Source organism: Dendropsophus ebraccatus, chromosome 8, assembly GCF_027789765.1.
Source record: "Dendropsophus ebraccatus isolate aDenEbr1 chromosome 8, aDenEbr1.pat, whole genome shotgun sequence".
Classification (NCBI taxonomy): domain Eukaryota; kingdom Metazoa; phylum Chordata; class Amphibia; order Anura; family Hylidae; genus Dendropsophus; species Dendropsophus ebraccatus.
Genome location: NC_091461.1, coordinates 124,440,310 through 124,456,122, shown reverse-complemented (window position 1 = coordinate 124,456,122; position 15,813 = coordinate 124,440,310). Strand labels below are relative to the sequence as shown.

The 15,813-nt window shown below is 49.5% G+C and overlaps 1 protein-coding gene across 1 annotated transcript in view; it reads left to right on the top strand.

Moving 5' to 3' along the window:
• COP1 (COP1 E3 ubiquitin ligase) overlaps positions 1–15,813 on the top strand; it is a 130,467-nt gene that overhangs the window by 27,922 nt on the left and 86,732 nt on the right. Inside the window, exons 9-11 of the mRNA XM_069981703.1 lie at positions 1,155–1,212; positions 3,204–3,318; positions 8,963–9,098. Of these exons, the coding sequence (XP_069837804.1) occupies positions 1,155–1,212; positions 3,204–3,318; positions 8,963–9,098 (309 nt within the window). The remainder of the gene's footprint in view (positions 1–1,154; positions 1,213–3,203; positions 3,319–8,962; positions 9,099–15,813) is intronic.

Genomic DNA, 15,813 nt, shown 5'->3' with positions numbered 1-15,813 from the left:
GATTAGGCTGCATTTACATGTCCCGTGTTCTGTCTGGGACAACGTGGACGTGGAATTCAAATCCTGGTCGGTTTCCCCGGACGTTATAATGTTTTAACTAGAGATGAGCGAACCGGGTTCGGGTTCGAGTCGATCCGAACGTTCGGTATTTGATTAGCGGGGGCTGCTGAACTTGGATAAAGCTCTAAGGTTGTCTGGAAAACATGGATACAGTCAATGACTATATCCATGATTTCCACATAGCCTTAGGGCTTTATCCAAGTTCAGCAGCCGCCGCTAATCACATGCCGAACGTTCGGGTTCGGATGGACTCCAGCTGCTCCAGGTTCGCTCATCTCTAGTTTTAACATCATGCCAGCAGTGGGGAAACTCTTAGATTTGCCGTGGCACTATAACAACACAGCTGCGGTGATTCAAAGAGTTTCCCCACTGCCCCCATCATGTTGATGCATTGTGCCATCCGGGGAAACGGAAACAGACCAGGATTTGTAAGGGTCACAATGCCTGTATATAAAAAAAAAAAGGGGCAGTGGAGACATGCATGTTCTCTGTGGCTGTCCTGCTCCTTCTTTTTCCCCTCCCTCCTCTCGCTCCTTCCTTCCTCCTCCTCTTGCTTTTCCTGCTCCTCCCACTTCTTCCTTCCTTCTCACTCTCCTCCCACTCCTTCCTTCCTCCTCCTCCTCCTCCTCTCGCTCCTCGTCCTTCCTTTTTTCTTCTGCTCCTCCCGCTCCTTCCATCCTCCTCCTTTTCTTTCATTCCTTCCTCCTCCTGCTCCTCCCGCTCCTTCCTCCTCCTTCCTCCCGCTCCTTCCTTCTTTTTCCTCCTCCTGCTCCTCCCGCTCCTTTCTCCTCCTGCTTCTTCGGTTCCTTCCTCCTGCTCCTCCCGCAGCTTGAAGTGAAGATTGGGCAATAGGCTTTTTGCCTGTTGTGTCCCATAAGCGTCGTCCATGAAATACCAATAACCTTGTTTATTCACCAGTTTAAAGAAAAATCTTTGCCGTCTCGATTGGGTCCCTCCTGCCAGTACTGTCCATGTTCAGCTTTCATCTGACTTAGAATTCAAGGTGCTCCCTGATTGCAAGTTCTGGCCCTTTTTTTTCCCTATTTTTATTCTTTATGAAGCTTTATTCACACCGTGCGTTTCTTCTCTTGCAGCAGCATCATCGACTCCACAGAATACAGCCAGCCTCCTGGATTCAGCGGGACCTCCCAGGTAAGGTGTGATAATTCCACAAAACATCAGATCAGAAGTTTCTTCTGGGTTTTCCCACTGAATATATTGGGGGAGTAAAAATCTGCAGATTACCAGGAAATCCTCAGGCATAGAGCACTGCCACCAAATACTATGTGTGACCACGGCCATAGAGGAGCCACCATATACTATGTGTGACCACGGCCATAGAGGAGCCACCAAATACTATGTGTGACCACAGCCATAGAGGAGCCACCAAATACTATGTGTGACCACAGCCATAGAGCACTGCCACCAAATACTATGTGTGACCACAGCCATAGAGCACTGCCACCAAATACTATGTGTGACCACAGCCATAGAGCACTGCCACCAAATACTATGTGTGACCACGGCCATAGAGGAGCCACCAAATACTATGTGTGACCACAGCCATAGAGGAGCCACCAAATACTATGTGTGACCACGGCCATAGAGCACTGCCACCAAATACTATGTGTGACCACAGCCATAGAGCACTGCCACCATATACTATGTGTGACCACGGCCATAGAGGAGCCACCAAATACTATGTGTGACCACGGCCATAGAGGAGCCACCAAATACTATGTGTGACCACAGCCATAGAGGAGCCACCAAATACTGTGTGACCACGGCCATAGAGGAGCCACCAAATACTATGTGTGACCACGGCCATAGAGGAGCCACCAAATACTATGTGTGACCACAGCCATAGAGGAGCCACCAAATACTATGTGTGACCACAGCCATAGAGAGACACCTGTAAGAAGCCATTTGGAGCCACCAAATACTATGTGTGACCACAGCCATAGAGGAGCCACCAAATACTGTGTGTGACCACAGCCATAGAGGAGCCACCAAATACTATGTGTGACCACAGCCATAGAGGAGCCACCAAATACTATGTGTGACCACGGCCATAGAGCACTGCCACCAAATACTATGTGTGACCACAGCCATAGAGGAGCCACCAAATACTGTGTGTGACCACGGCCATAGAGGAGCCACCAAATACTATGTGTGACCACAGCCATAGAGCACTGCCACCAAATACTGTGTGTGACCACAGCCATAGAGGAGCCACCAAATACTATGTGTGACCACAGCCATAGAGGAGCCACCAAATACTGTGTGTGACCACGGCCATAGAGGAGCCACCAAATACTATGTGTGACCACAGCCATAGAGGAGCCACCAAATACTATGTGTGACCACAGCCATAGAGGAGCCACCAAATACTATGTGTGACCACAGCCATAGAGCACTGCCACCAAATACTATGTGTGACCACAGCCATAGAGGAGCCACCAAATACTATGTGTGACCACGGCCATAGAGGAGCCACCAAATACTATGTGTGACCACAGCCATAGAGAGACGCCTGTAAGAAGCCATATTACACCGTGTATGGACAGAAGTGAGGATATATTTGCTGTACTCTCCGGCTTATAGATTGTAGTATGTTATGTATTCTCTCTGTTGCTGTATTAAGGGCGGCTATCAGCAGATTTGTGCACCCTCCCTGCCTGACATCTCCCGGCAGCCGTCTACCTCATTTTTTTAGCGCTGCTCTTCTTTTCTTTGTAGGTCCCGCTGATTTAGAAGCAATAGAGGCATTTCTCGCCCCCCGTGCATCGTTTGGCCAGCTCTCCATCTCCTTTAGTCACACCTACCTAAAGAGCAGCCCGCTGATGCGTAATTGAATATACATAGGTAGTCGTGAACGAAGGAGGCAGAGGGCGGGCCGAACAATGCACTGGGGGCCGAGGGGCACCCCCACCAATCCTAACAAGCTCAATTACTTATTTCTTTTTGGTTAAAGTTCTTGAAAATTGCCAGAACCCACAAAGAGAAGGAGAGCGACACCAGATGGATGCGGTAGACAGCAGGCGGGAGATGTGCAAACCTGCTGATGGTTTCCCTTTAATCCTCCAGACTCTCCTGTCAGTGTGAATGTATAATCTCTTAATATTTCCCTATCTTACACACAGACAAAAAAGCAGCCGTGGTATAACAGTACGCTGGCCTCCCGCAGGAAGCGCCTCACTGCACATTTTGAAGACTTGGAGCAATGCTACTTCTCTACCCGGATGGCTCGTGTGTCAGGTAAGGGCCCCCGTATCCCGCCCGCCATGCTGCAAGCTACGGCCTTTCTCCTCTCCAGAATTTCATTTTATTTACATTTTATTTTAAAAAGTTAAAATTTATTATTATTGCTGCTGCTACTTCTACTACTACTACTACTGCTGCTACTACTACTACTTATTATTAGGATATTCTCATCAGCTACACTTTCTTTTGAAGTTTGTCAGTCTTTGTCTCGCTGTCACAGTGACAGCAGTTGCCTAAGATCCTGACCATCGTTCTCGGCTATAATAGCGGTGGCCGGTAGTGACAACCATCCCTATTATACAGGTCACCCAGCGCTCCATCCAACCGTCCCTATTATACAGGTCACCCAGCGCTCCATCCAACCATCCCTATTATACAGGTCACCCAGCGCTCCATCCAGCCATCCCTATTATACAGGTCACCCAGGGCTCCATCCAACCATCCCTATTATACAGGTCACCCAGCGCTCCATCCAACCATCCCTATTATACATGTGACACAGCGCTCCATCCAACCATCCCTATTATACAGGTCACCCAGCGCTCCATCCAACCATCCCTATTATACAGGTCACCCAGCGCTCCATCCAACCATCCCTATTGTACAGGTCACCCAGCGCTCCATCCAACCATCCCTATTATACATGTCACACAGCGCTCCATCCAACCATCCCTATTATACAGGTCACCCAGCGCTCCATCCAACCGTCCCTATTATACAGGTCACCCAGCGCTCCATCCAACCATCCCTATTATACAGGTCACCCAGCGCTCCATCCAACCATCCCTATTATACAGGTCACCCAGCGCTCCATCCAACCATCCCTATTATACAGGTCACCCAGCGCTCCATCCAACCATCCCTATTATACAGGTCACCCAGCGCTCCATCCAGCCATCCCTATTATACAGGTCACTCAGCGCTCCATCCAACCATCCCTATTATACATGTGACACAGCGCTCCACCCAACCGTCCCTATTATACAGGTCACCCAGCGCTCCATCCAACCATCCCTATTATACAGGTCACCCAGCGCTCCATCCAACCATCCCTATTATACAGGTCACCCAGCGCTCCATCCAGCCATCCCTATTATACATGTGACACAGCGCTCCATCCAACCGTCCCTATTATACATGTCACACAGCGCTCCATCCAACCGTCCCTATTATACATGTGACACAGCGCTCCATCCAACCATCCCTATTATACAGGTCACCCAGCGCTCCATCCAGCCATCCCTATTATACAGGTCACCCAGCGCTCCATCCAACCATCCCTATTATACATGTCACCCAGCGCTCCATCCAGCCGTCCCTATTTTCTTCCTTGTGTATTTCTCCATACAGCCTGCAGGGGCCGCTGTTTCTATAGTTTTCAGCCAATAGTCCCTTATTAGTAATCAGCTGAACATTGCCATCTGCTGGCCAAAGGGAGGTAGTGTTCCATCCAAAGAAACAAGGATTGTGGCCAAAGCAGGAACCTCCTTCTGGCTTCCATGTTTTCTCGTTCTAGGCCATGTGTATATGTCTCTTGTAAATTACTCTTTGTATTAGTGTCCTCCTTGCTGTTGCTCTTTGTAGTGTTGCAGCTGGAAGTTGTATTTCCCCTGTACGGATTAGGCAGCTGTGTGATCCCGCTCATGTGGACACTGTGTGCTTTCAGTAACCTGGCTAATGTGATCAGGATGGAGATAGAAGAAGCAGCAGATGCTTTGTGCAGTCCGGCAGGTGCCCCGCTGCAGACACAGTCCAGGGTTTTCCCCTCGTTCTTTGCACGCTGCTGACTTCTTTATCGTATCTATTCTTGGACACTTTTCTGGTTTCCATTTCTCTTCCTTGCACAGCATGTTGTAAAGCCGCCATCGTCCGCACATCTGTGCCGGGGTGGTCTGTGAGGCACCCAGCGGCCTTTCATCTGCCGGCAGGTTTGCCGTAATCGTCTCTGTGATTTATGGATGGGATCATAGCTGAGGATGTCAGCAAACAGGTGCTGGACACATAGGCAGCCTCCCACCTCCAGGAGTATGGGCCAAAGTGCTAGATCCTGAAGAAAAGTTAACAAAAAAATAATGGTTTTATATTATATAGAAGAGCATCTCAATGAGTTAGAAAAGCATCAAAAAGTAATTTTTTTTTTCAGTAATTTAATTCATAAAGTGAAAGCCCTATATTATATAGTTATTACATAATATACTTTATATAGTTATTACAAACAATATATTATAGAGTAATAACATAATATACTTTATATACACACATTCATATTATATAGTTCTTACAAACAATATATATATTATAGAGTAATAACATAATATACTGTATACACACATTCATATTATATAGATATTACAAACAATATATATTATAGAGTAATATATACTGTATATATGCACATTCATATATAGTTATTACAAACAATATATATTATAGAGTAATATATACTATATATACACACATTTATATTATATAGTTATTACAAACAATATATATTATAAAGTCATTACATAATATACTGTATATACACATATTCATGTTATATACAGTTATTACATATTATATACATATTATATATGTAGAGAACTGGAGCATTTTCAGGGTCTTGTACAGATCACACAGGGTCCCAGAAAAATAAAATGAAGCTGCCCTTACCTGATGCTCAAAAATGCAACTCGTCCTGGCTGAGGTACAGAGCAGCACAGGACATGTAGTAATATACACTAAACTGTAGAGAGGAGATAATAGACGCACAAAGCAGTACAGGACATGTAGTATCACACTGTACTGTAGGGAGGAGATACCAGACACACAGCAGTACAGGACATGTAGTATCACACTATACTGTAGGGAGGAGATACCAGACACACACAGCAGTACAGGACATGTAGTATCACACTATACTGTACAGGAGATACCAGACACACACAGCTGTACAGGACATGTAGTATCACACTATACTGTAGGGAGGAGATACTAGACACACACAGCAGTACAGGACATTAGTATCTCCTCTACAGTATAGTTTGATACTATGACACACACAGCAGTACAGGACATGCAGTATCACACTATACTGTAGGGAGAAGATACTAGACACACACAGCAGTACAGGACATGTAGTATCACACTATACTGTACAGGAGATACCAGACACACACAGCAGTACAGGACATGTAGTATCACACTATACTGTGTCTAGTATCTCCTCTACAGTATAGTGTGATACTACATGTCCTGTACTGCTGTGTGTGTGTCGTAGTATCACACTATACTGTAGAGGAGATAATAATGTCCTGTACTGCTGTGTGTGTCTAGTATCTCCTCTCTACAGTATAGTGTGATAGTACATGTCCTGTACTGCTGTGTGTGTCTGGTATCTCCTGTACAGTATAGTGTGATACTACATGTCCTGTACTGCTGTGTGTGTCTAGTATCTTCTCCCTATAGTATAGTGTGATACTACATGTCCTGTACTGCTGTGTGTGTCTAGTATCTTCTCCCTATAGTATAGTGTGATACTACATGTCCTGTACTGCTGTGTGCGTCTAGTATCTCCTCCCTACAGTATAGTGTGATACTACATGTCCTGTGCTGCTGTGTGTCTGGTATCTCCTCCCTACAGTATAGTGTGATCCTACATGTCCTGTACTGCTGTGTGTGTCTAGTATCTAGCACGATGCACCAAAATATCGATACTACTATCGATATTTCGGGCAAAAAAAACATTCAATACCAGGATTTCCTTGTATCGATACTTCATGTTACGCTACATAATAGTGCAGCTTAACATAAAGTACAGTGCAGAGAACACGGCCGGCGGCCTTAGCTGTCTTAGTGATAGCTGATGCAGCAGAGCTGTCTTAGTGATAGCTGATAAGCAGAGCTGTCTTAGTGATATCTGATGCAGCAGAGCTGTCTTAGTGATAGCTGATGCAGCAGAGCTGTCTTAGTGATAGCTGATGCAGCAGAGCTGTCTTAGTGATAGCTGATGCAGCAGAGCTGTCTTAGTGATAGCTGATGCAGCAGAGCTGTCTTAGTGATAGCTGATGCAGCAGAGCTGTCTTAGTGATAGCTGATGCAGCAGAGCTGTCTTAGTGATAGCTGATGCAGCAGAGCTGTCTTAGTGATAGCTGATGCAGCAGAGCTGTCTTAGTGATAGCTGATGCAGCAGAGCTGTCTTAGTGATAGCTGATGCAGCAGAGCTGTCTTAGTGATAGCTGATGCAGCAGAGCTGTCTTAGTGATAGCTGATGCAGCAGAGCTGTCTTAGTGATAGCTGATGCAGCAGAGCTGTTTTAGACAGATATCACTAACTTTATTTTTAACGCAATAAAATAAAAATAGTCCAAAAATAGTATCACTGTAATAGTGCAGGGATATTATATTTCTACCACTGTATTTTGTTTTGTTTTTTTATACTTTACTAAGTATCGAACTGGTATTGAGTATCGAAATAAAAGTTACTATCGGTATCGAACTCAAAATTATGGTATCGTGACATCACTAGTCTCCTCCCTGCAGTATAGTGTGATACTACATGTCCTGTACTGCTGTGTGAGTCTAGTATCTCCTCCCTACAGTATAGTGTGATACTACATGTCCTGTACTGCTGTGTGTGTCTGGTATCTCCTGTACAGTATAGTGTGATACTACATGTCCTGTACTGCTGTGTGCGTCTAGTATCTCCTCCCTACAGTATAGTGTGATACTACATGTCCTGTGCTGCTGTGTGAGTCTAGTATCTCCTCCCTACAGTATAGTGTGATACTACATGTCCTGTTCTGCTGTGTGCGTCTAGTATCTCCTCCCTACAGTATAGTGTGATACTACATGTCCTGTGCTGCTGTGTGTCTGGTATCTCCTCCCTACAGTATAGTGTTATATTACATGTCCTGTACTGCTGTGTGTGTCTAGTATCTCCTCCCTACAGTATAGTGTGATACTACATGTCCTGTGCTGCTGTGTGTCTAGTATCTCCTCCCTACAGTATAGTGTGATACTACATGTCCTGTACTGCTGTGTGTGTCTAGTATCTCCTCCCTACAGTATAGTGTTATATTACATGTCCTGTACTGCTGTGTGTCTAGTATCTCCTCCCTACAGTATAGTGTGATACTACATGTCCTGTACTGCTGTATATCTGGATAACACGGTGATGTCACTTCCTGGATAACACGGTGATGTGACTTCCTGGATAACACGGTGATGTCACTTCCTGGACAACGCGGTGATGTCACTTCCTGTCACATCCTCTGTGTCCGTCCACTCCTGACCCTATATAAGATCTATATACTGTGTGTAATGACCCTATATGAGAGCTATATACTGTGTGTAATACTTGTAGTACAACCTTTGGATATTGCCAGGCATTTTACATACTTAAATCTTTGCTGTTTCATTTTCCTTTTTATGGCCATATAAAAATGCAAGCTGGATTCCAGATGATCAGATTATCAGATGATATAAGCCGTCCTTAGCCGGTGGTCGGCCGTTCTCTGTAGGCTTTGGTGAAGGTTTTCATTGCTCTGATCCCTATTGGTGACACATGTCATCCGTCACCCCTTTAAGAATCCCCTGTAAGTGTATAGGATGTCTCGTACATTGCTGTCACATTCTGACTCCTTTCTCTCTCCGGACAGATGACAGTCGGACGGTGAGTCAGCTGGACGAGTTTCAGGAGTGTTTATCCAAGTTTACCCGCTATAACTCTGTGCGTCCCCTGGCCACCCTCTCCTACGCCAGTGACCTGTATAATGGCTCCAGCATTGTATCCAGGTAAGCCCAGCGTCACCCCTGCAGGTTATGGACGTTGTTTGTGGCCGGGAAGGGGTTACGTCTTCCTGTTGCTTCCATCCTACATGGAATAAGCTGCAGAATCCCATTTAGCCCCTTTTTTATGCCCTCAGTGAGATGGGGCAGTGATTTGTCTCTTGCTTGCAGCAATGCACCGCAGAGCTGACAGATTTATCGCTCTTTAGACACCGTTGGATTTTATTTACAGATTTATTATTGCAGCATGGAGGTTTTTCTCCTGTGAGGTATACGAGGCTTCAGCTGTCAGTGCTGGCTGTCATTCCTCCTGCGGACACATGGTGGCGCCCTTGGCACATCTGTCTATCCTGTCTGGCTGAATCAGTCCAGCACCTTGCATCCTATGATGCTTTCCTATGTGTATATATCTGTGTATACCAGGCAGGGTAGGCTGGAGGTATACGTCTGGATACAGGTGATATTTATGTGACTATATTCTGTCCATATACGTCTATTATACATGTCCTCTGGAGTCTGGTCTGGAGAGACACTGGGAGACAACCTAGTGCCACGCTGAGAGACCCCTGGGAGACCACCTAGTGCCATGCTGGGAGACCACCTAGTGCCACGCTGGGAGACCCCGGGAGACCACCTAGTGCCACGCTGGGAGACCCCGGGAGACCACCTAGTGCCACGCTGGGAGACCCCGGGAGACCACCTAGTGCCACGCTGGGAGACCCCGGGAGACCACCTAGTGCCACGCTGGGAGACCCCGGGAGACCACCTAGTGCCACGCTGGGAGACCCCGGGAGACCACCTAGTGCCACGCTGGGAGACCCCGGGAGACCACCTAGTGCCACGCTGGGAGACCCCGGGAGACCACCTAGTGCCACGCTGGGAGACCCCGGGAGACCACCTAGTGCCACGCTGGGAGACCCCGGGAGACCACCTAGTGCCACGCTGGGAGACCACCTAGTGCCACGCTGGGAGACACCTAGTGCCACGCCAGGGGGACCACCTAGTGCCACGCCGGGAGACCCCGGGAGACCACCTAGTGCCACGCCGGGAGCTGGATGTGGAGGAATAGAGATGTCAACCATCTCTGTATAGATGGAGGGAGCAGTGTTTAGGGGGAATGCACAACGCTGGTTATGGGAATGCTGGACTATTGGACGTGCCATAAATAACACAGCCATTCGCCTGTGAATATTCTAGATTATCAGACGTATCATATTATACCCCGGCCCTGTACTGTAAATATTCTGGATTATCGGATGTACCATATATACCCTGGCTCTGTGCTGTGTGTACACTGTCAGATCCTCTTTAGTTTTTGCAGTCGGAAACCCCGCAGTGACTTCTGCGGGATCCTCTTGGTTTCTCCGCTTCATCGTAAGGTTTCCATCACTCGTCAGAGATCTCGGTGTACAAAGTGTGGCTGGAGTAAATGGCTCTGGATGGTGAGGAGTCGATGCCTATGATATCAGTTTGTCAGTAGCGGCAGGAAGGTTCCCGACGCTGCAGTCGGTGTCAGGAGTCTTTGATGTATCTAGTCTTGATCTCCACTGAAAGTAAAAGGTCAGCGCTGAGGAGGCAGAAGTGACCAGAGAGATTCATCTGCAAGAAAGGAATCGGTGGCGTATCCTAACCAGAATAGTCTCCTGGTATAAAACCGCCAATGGCGTATCCTAACCAGAATGGTCTCCTCGTATAAGACCCCCAATGGCGCATCCTAACCGGAATGGTCTCCTGGTAGAAGACCCCCAATGGCGCATCCTAACCGGAATGGTCTCCTGGTATAAGACCGCCAATGGCGTATCCTAACCAGAATGGTCTCCTCGTATAAGACCCCCAATGGCGCATCCTAACCGGAATGGTCTCCTGGTATAAGACCCCCAATGGCGCATCCTAACCGGAATGGTCTCCTGATATAAGACCCCCAATGGCCCATCCTAATCGGAATGGTCTCCTGGTATAAGACCCCCAATGGAGTATTCTAACCGGAATGGTCTCCTGGTATGAGACCCCCAATGGTGTATCCTAGCCGGAATTGTCTCCTGGTATAAGACCGCCAATGGCGCATCCTAACCGGAATGGTCTTCTCATATAAGACCGCCAATGGCGTATCCTAACCGGAATGGTCTCCTGGTATAAGACCGCCAATGGTGCATCCTAACAGGAATGGTCTCCTGGTATAAGACCGCTAATGGCATATCCTAATCGGAATGGTCTCCTGGTATAAGACCGCTAATGGCGTATCCTAACCGGAATGGTTCCCTGGTATAAGACCGCTAATGGCGTATCCTAACCGGAATGGTCTCCTGGTATAAGACCGCCAATCGCGCATCCTAACCCGGAATGGTCTTCTCATATAAGACCGCCAATGGCGTATCCTAACCGGAATGGTCTTCTGGTATGAGACCCCCAATGGCGTATCCTAACCGGAATGGTCTCCTGGTATGAGACCCCCAATCGCGCATCCTAACCGGAATGGTCTTCTCATATAAGACCGCCAATGGCGTATCCTAACCGGAATGGTCTCCTGGTATGAGACCCCCAATGGTGCATCCTAACAGGAATGGTCTTCTGGTATAAGACAGCTAATGGCGTATCCTAACCGGAATGGTCTCCTGGTATGAGACCCCCAATGGTGTATCCTAACCGGAATTGTCTCCTGGTATAAGACCGCCACTCCGAGCTGCTGTACTCTCCTGATAAGCTCCCAGCTGTCCCTGCTCCGGACATGTTCCATGCCTTGTTACTCCAGGAAAGAGTATATAAATATATCTTGTTACATATGATATCGGGCAGATGGACGGGAGACAACGGGTTCAAAACTTAAAAAATTTAAAGGCGCTCTCCAGGCTTAAAAATGGTGGCTTTCTTCCAGAATTGGCACCTCTCCTGTGCTCGGGTTGGGTGTCAGGTTTGCAGCTCAGTTTCATGAAAGTGAATAGAGCTGTATTGTAATACCACATACAGCCTGGGGACAGGGGTGACGCTGTTTTTGCTAGAAAAGTAGTGTGCTTTTTCTAATTCTAGAGAACCCCTTTAATAGTTCTTCATGGAATCCTCTCACAATCTGAATACTATTCTTTGCTTACCAGGAGTAGTGGCTACATCAGTGACCTCTATGGATGTGTCTGCTTTGCCGGCTGTAGTCATGTAAAGTCTTGGAAAGAGTTATCTAGCATTTAAAAATGGAGGCCCTACCCTGTGGACTTTCATGTTGGATTGACCCCTAGGGCTCTGTGAAGAGGCTGCCGCTCCTTAATTTTTTTAACTACACCTGCTCTTCTGCTTATACTTGCATACAGTGTGCAGCGGTGGTGTAAGGAGCCGCACACTGACCGATCAGGAGCCGGTAGCCGTCCATGCACAATCTGCTCTCGGTTATATCACCTGGATGGCTCCGTAATGTAAGTGTATGGGGCCGCACCAGTCTCCTGTCTCGCCAGCCAAAGACCCTCCACCCCAATGGCCACAGTGTAATATTCCCAATACAACAAGAGCAGGACCTCCTCTATCTGGGGCTCTAGAAGTGTCACCCTCGGAGCTCAGGGTGATAAGTGGTTACAGGGTCACACGCCGACTTACACCTCTCGCTCATTCTGGTGACTTGGACCCTTGCTGGCGTTGACCCCTGTGCCGGTAACGTCAGGCCGGATGCGGCTTCTCCTCGATATTAGTGTGAATCCTGCAGAGATTCCTGGATTGGCCATTTGCCGTGACCCTAAAGCCACTCAGTGTCCTTACAAGTAAAAGCCACGATCTGGGCTGAATGCGCCTTTATAATGTGTGTGGAATCCCGAGAACAGGACGTTACCGCTGCAGACGCACTCCCTCCTTCTATCCCGTCCTTTCACAATAATGTTAATGAGGGTCTTTTTGTAGCTTTCAGCCGATACTTTTTGCGTGTTGTGTAGCTGGAGAGAGAGAGAATGGAATAATTGCCACGTGCGCTGTTACTGGTGCTCCGCTCCGATACATAATAAGTTACATCTCACTTAAAGGGGCTGAAAGCCGGCAAATGGTCTGTAATGTCTTCCCTCCACACTCATACTAATCGGGACTCTCCGTCTGCCGCTCACCTGGTAGTTGCCGCTTATGTTGAGTAAATTTGCCGACAGGCTTCATCATTACCGGCGATCCGGATGGTTTTGGCCCTCAGAGAATATATATTCCATCTTGTACTTTTATTAACTTATTTTACCTTCATGAATAGACGTCAGCTGTGAGATGTGCTGGTGCTGGGTATTATCGGAACGGAGCAGGCGCCATCTTTATCTCCCTCCGTGACTCTTTGTTACAGAGATCGGGGATCATCCACCTCTTGTCCTCTCCTCTATATGTTTGGGGCAGTTGGCGGTTAGCTGGATGGCATGTTGCTTTGCGTAGGGCTTGTGTGGTGTAGAAATTTCTGGTTGGTTATCCTTAGCACTGAGCAATTTAATCAAACAGTGCAGGAAAGGACTGTGCAGAGGGATGCAGTGCGGGAAAGGACTGCGCAGAGGGACGCAGTGCGGGAAAGGACTGCGCAGAGGGACGCGGTGCGGGAAAGGACTGCGCAGAGGGACGCGGTGCGGGAAAGGACTGCGCAGAGGGACGCGGTGCGGGAAAGGACTGCGCAGAGGGACGCGGTGCGGGAAAGGACTGCGCAGGGGGACGCGGTGCGGGAAAGGACTGCGCAGGGGGACGCGGTGCGGGAAAGGACTGCGCAGGGGGACGCGGTGCGGGAAAGGACTGCGCAGGGGGACGCGGTGCGGGAAAGGACTGCGCAGGGGGACGCGGTGCGGGAAAGGACTGCGCAGGGGGACGCGGTGCGGGAAAGGACTGCGCAGGGGGACGCGGTTGCGGGAAAGGACTGCGCAGGGGGACGCGGTGCGGGAAAGGACTGCGCAGGGGGACGCGGTGCGGGAAAGGACTGCGCAGGGGGACGCGGTGCGGGAAAGGACTGCGCAGGGGGACGCGGTGCGGGAAAGGACTGCGCAGGGGGACGCGGTGCGGGAAAAGGACTGCGCAGGGGGACGCGGTGCGGGAAAGGACTGCGCAGGGGGACGCGGTGCGGGAAAGGACTGCGCAGGGGGGACGCGGTGCGGGAAAGGACTGCGCAGGGGGACGCGGTGCGGGAAAGGACTGCGCAGGGGGACGCGGTGCGGGAAAGGACTGCGCAGGGGGACGCGGTGCGGGAAAGGACTGCGCAGGGGGACGCGGTGCGGGAAAGGACTGCGCAGGGGGACGCGGTGCGGGAAAGGACTGCGCAGGGGGACGCGGTGCGGGAAAGGACTGCGCAGGGGGACGCGGTGCGGGAAAGGACTGCGCAGGGGGACGCGGTGCGGGAAAGGACTGCGCAGGGGGACGCGGTGCGGGAAAGGACTGCGCAGGGGGACGCGGTGCGGGAAAGGACTGCGCAGGGGGACGCGGTGCGGGAAAGGACTGCGCAGGGGGACGCGGTGCGGGAAAGGACTGCGCAGGGGGATTCAATGCTGGAGCCAACAATTCTGCTCTTTAACCCTTTCTTTGTTGCAGCCTGTAGGTTACAGAAAGTTATTAAGCAACGCCATCACTGCTGCAGTATAGAAAGGGTTAACAGCAGGAAACTATAGGCTTCACCGCATCAGCTCCTGTTTCCGTCATGTGTCCGGGCGTGATAGGAATTGTAGTTTTGCAACAGCTTGAGGGCAGCAGGTTCCCCATCTCTGATGTAAATCATACAGGGTGGCCACCTATAGGAGGCACTAGAGGGGCAGTATTTGGCCTTCTGGGGAAGGCCCATAAAGGAGGGCAGTAATACCAGCCTATCTGAGGATATGGAGACCACCAGATGAGTGAAGAGACACCAGAAATAGTTAACTTTGCAGCGTTGGGGAATCGATTCCTCCCCCGGTATAAAGGTTGAGCGGTGGAAGAAGCGTTTATGTAAATGTTCAGTCACAAATCACTCTGAACTTTGAGAGATGTAGAAAGGAATGATTATTCAGATTTATTCCATGAAGGTATCGGAGTACAAAGCAGAGCTGTGTGTGTGGAGCCCTGGACTGCGGTGGACGGCCGGCTCTCCCGGCAGAGGACATTCACTTCCCAGTCTTTTCATGTCCTTTTTTCACATCTGCAGGAGTCGACTACAGTCAGAGCAAGGTCGCAGACAGCCGATCTCCACAGGGGGTAGGACCTTGCTATAGGACCGGGTAGCCCTGGGAAGCAGAGCTGTATTAATCACACATGTGCCGGGTCACCTCTCCGCACCGCCGCACGCTCAGGGTCAGCAGGCTTCACTTCTGGATAGGACTTCAGGGATTTCTGTAAGACGAAACCTCTCTAGTATAAGTGTTTATCATGTAGAAAGTGTTTCTGCAAGTGATTCCTGCCCAGCACGCTGCGTCCCCGCTCACATTGCTGCCGTGCATGGAAACAGATATAAGAAATCACCAGCCGGTGCAACACCGCCACAACACGGCACCAGCCGCTGCAACGCCGCCACAACACGGCACCAGCCGCAGCAACGCCGCCACAACACGGCACCAGCCGCAGCAACGCCGCCACAACACGGCACCAGCCGCAGCAACGCCGCCACAACACGGCACCAGCCGCAGCAACGCCGCCACAACACGGCACCAGCCGCAGCAACGCCGCCACAACACGGCACCAGCCGCAGCAACGCCGCCACAACACGGCACCAGCCGCAGCAACGCCGCCACAACACGGCACCAGCCGCAGCAACGCCGCCACAACACGGCAC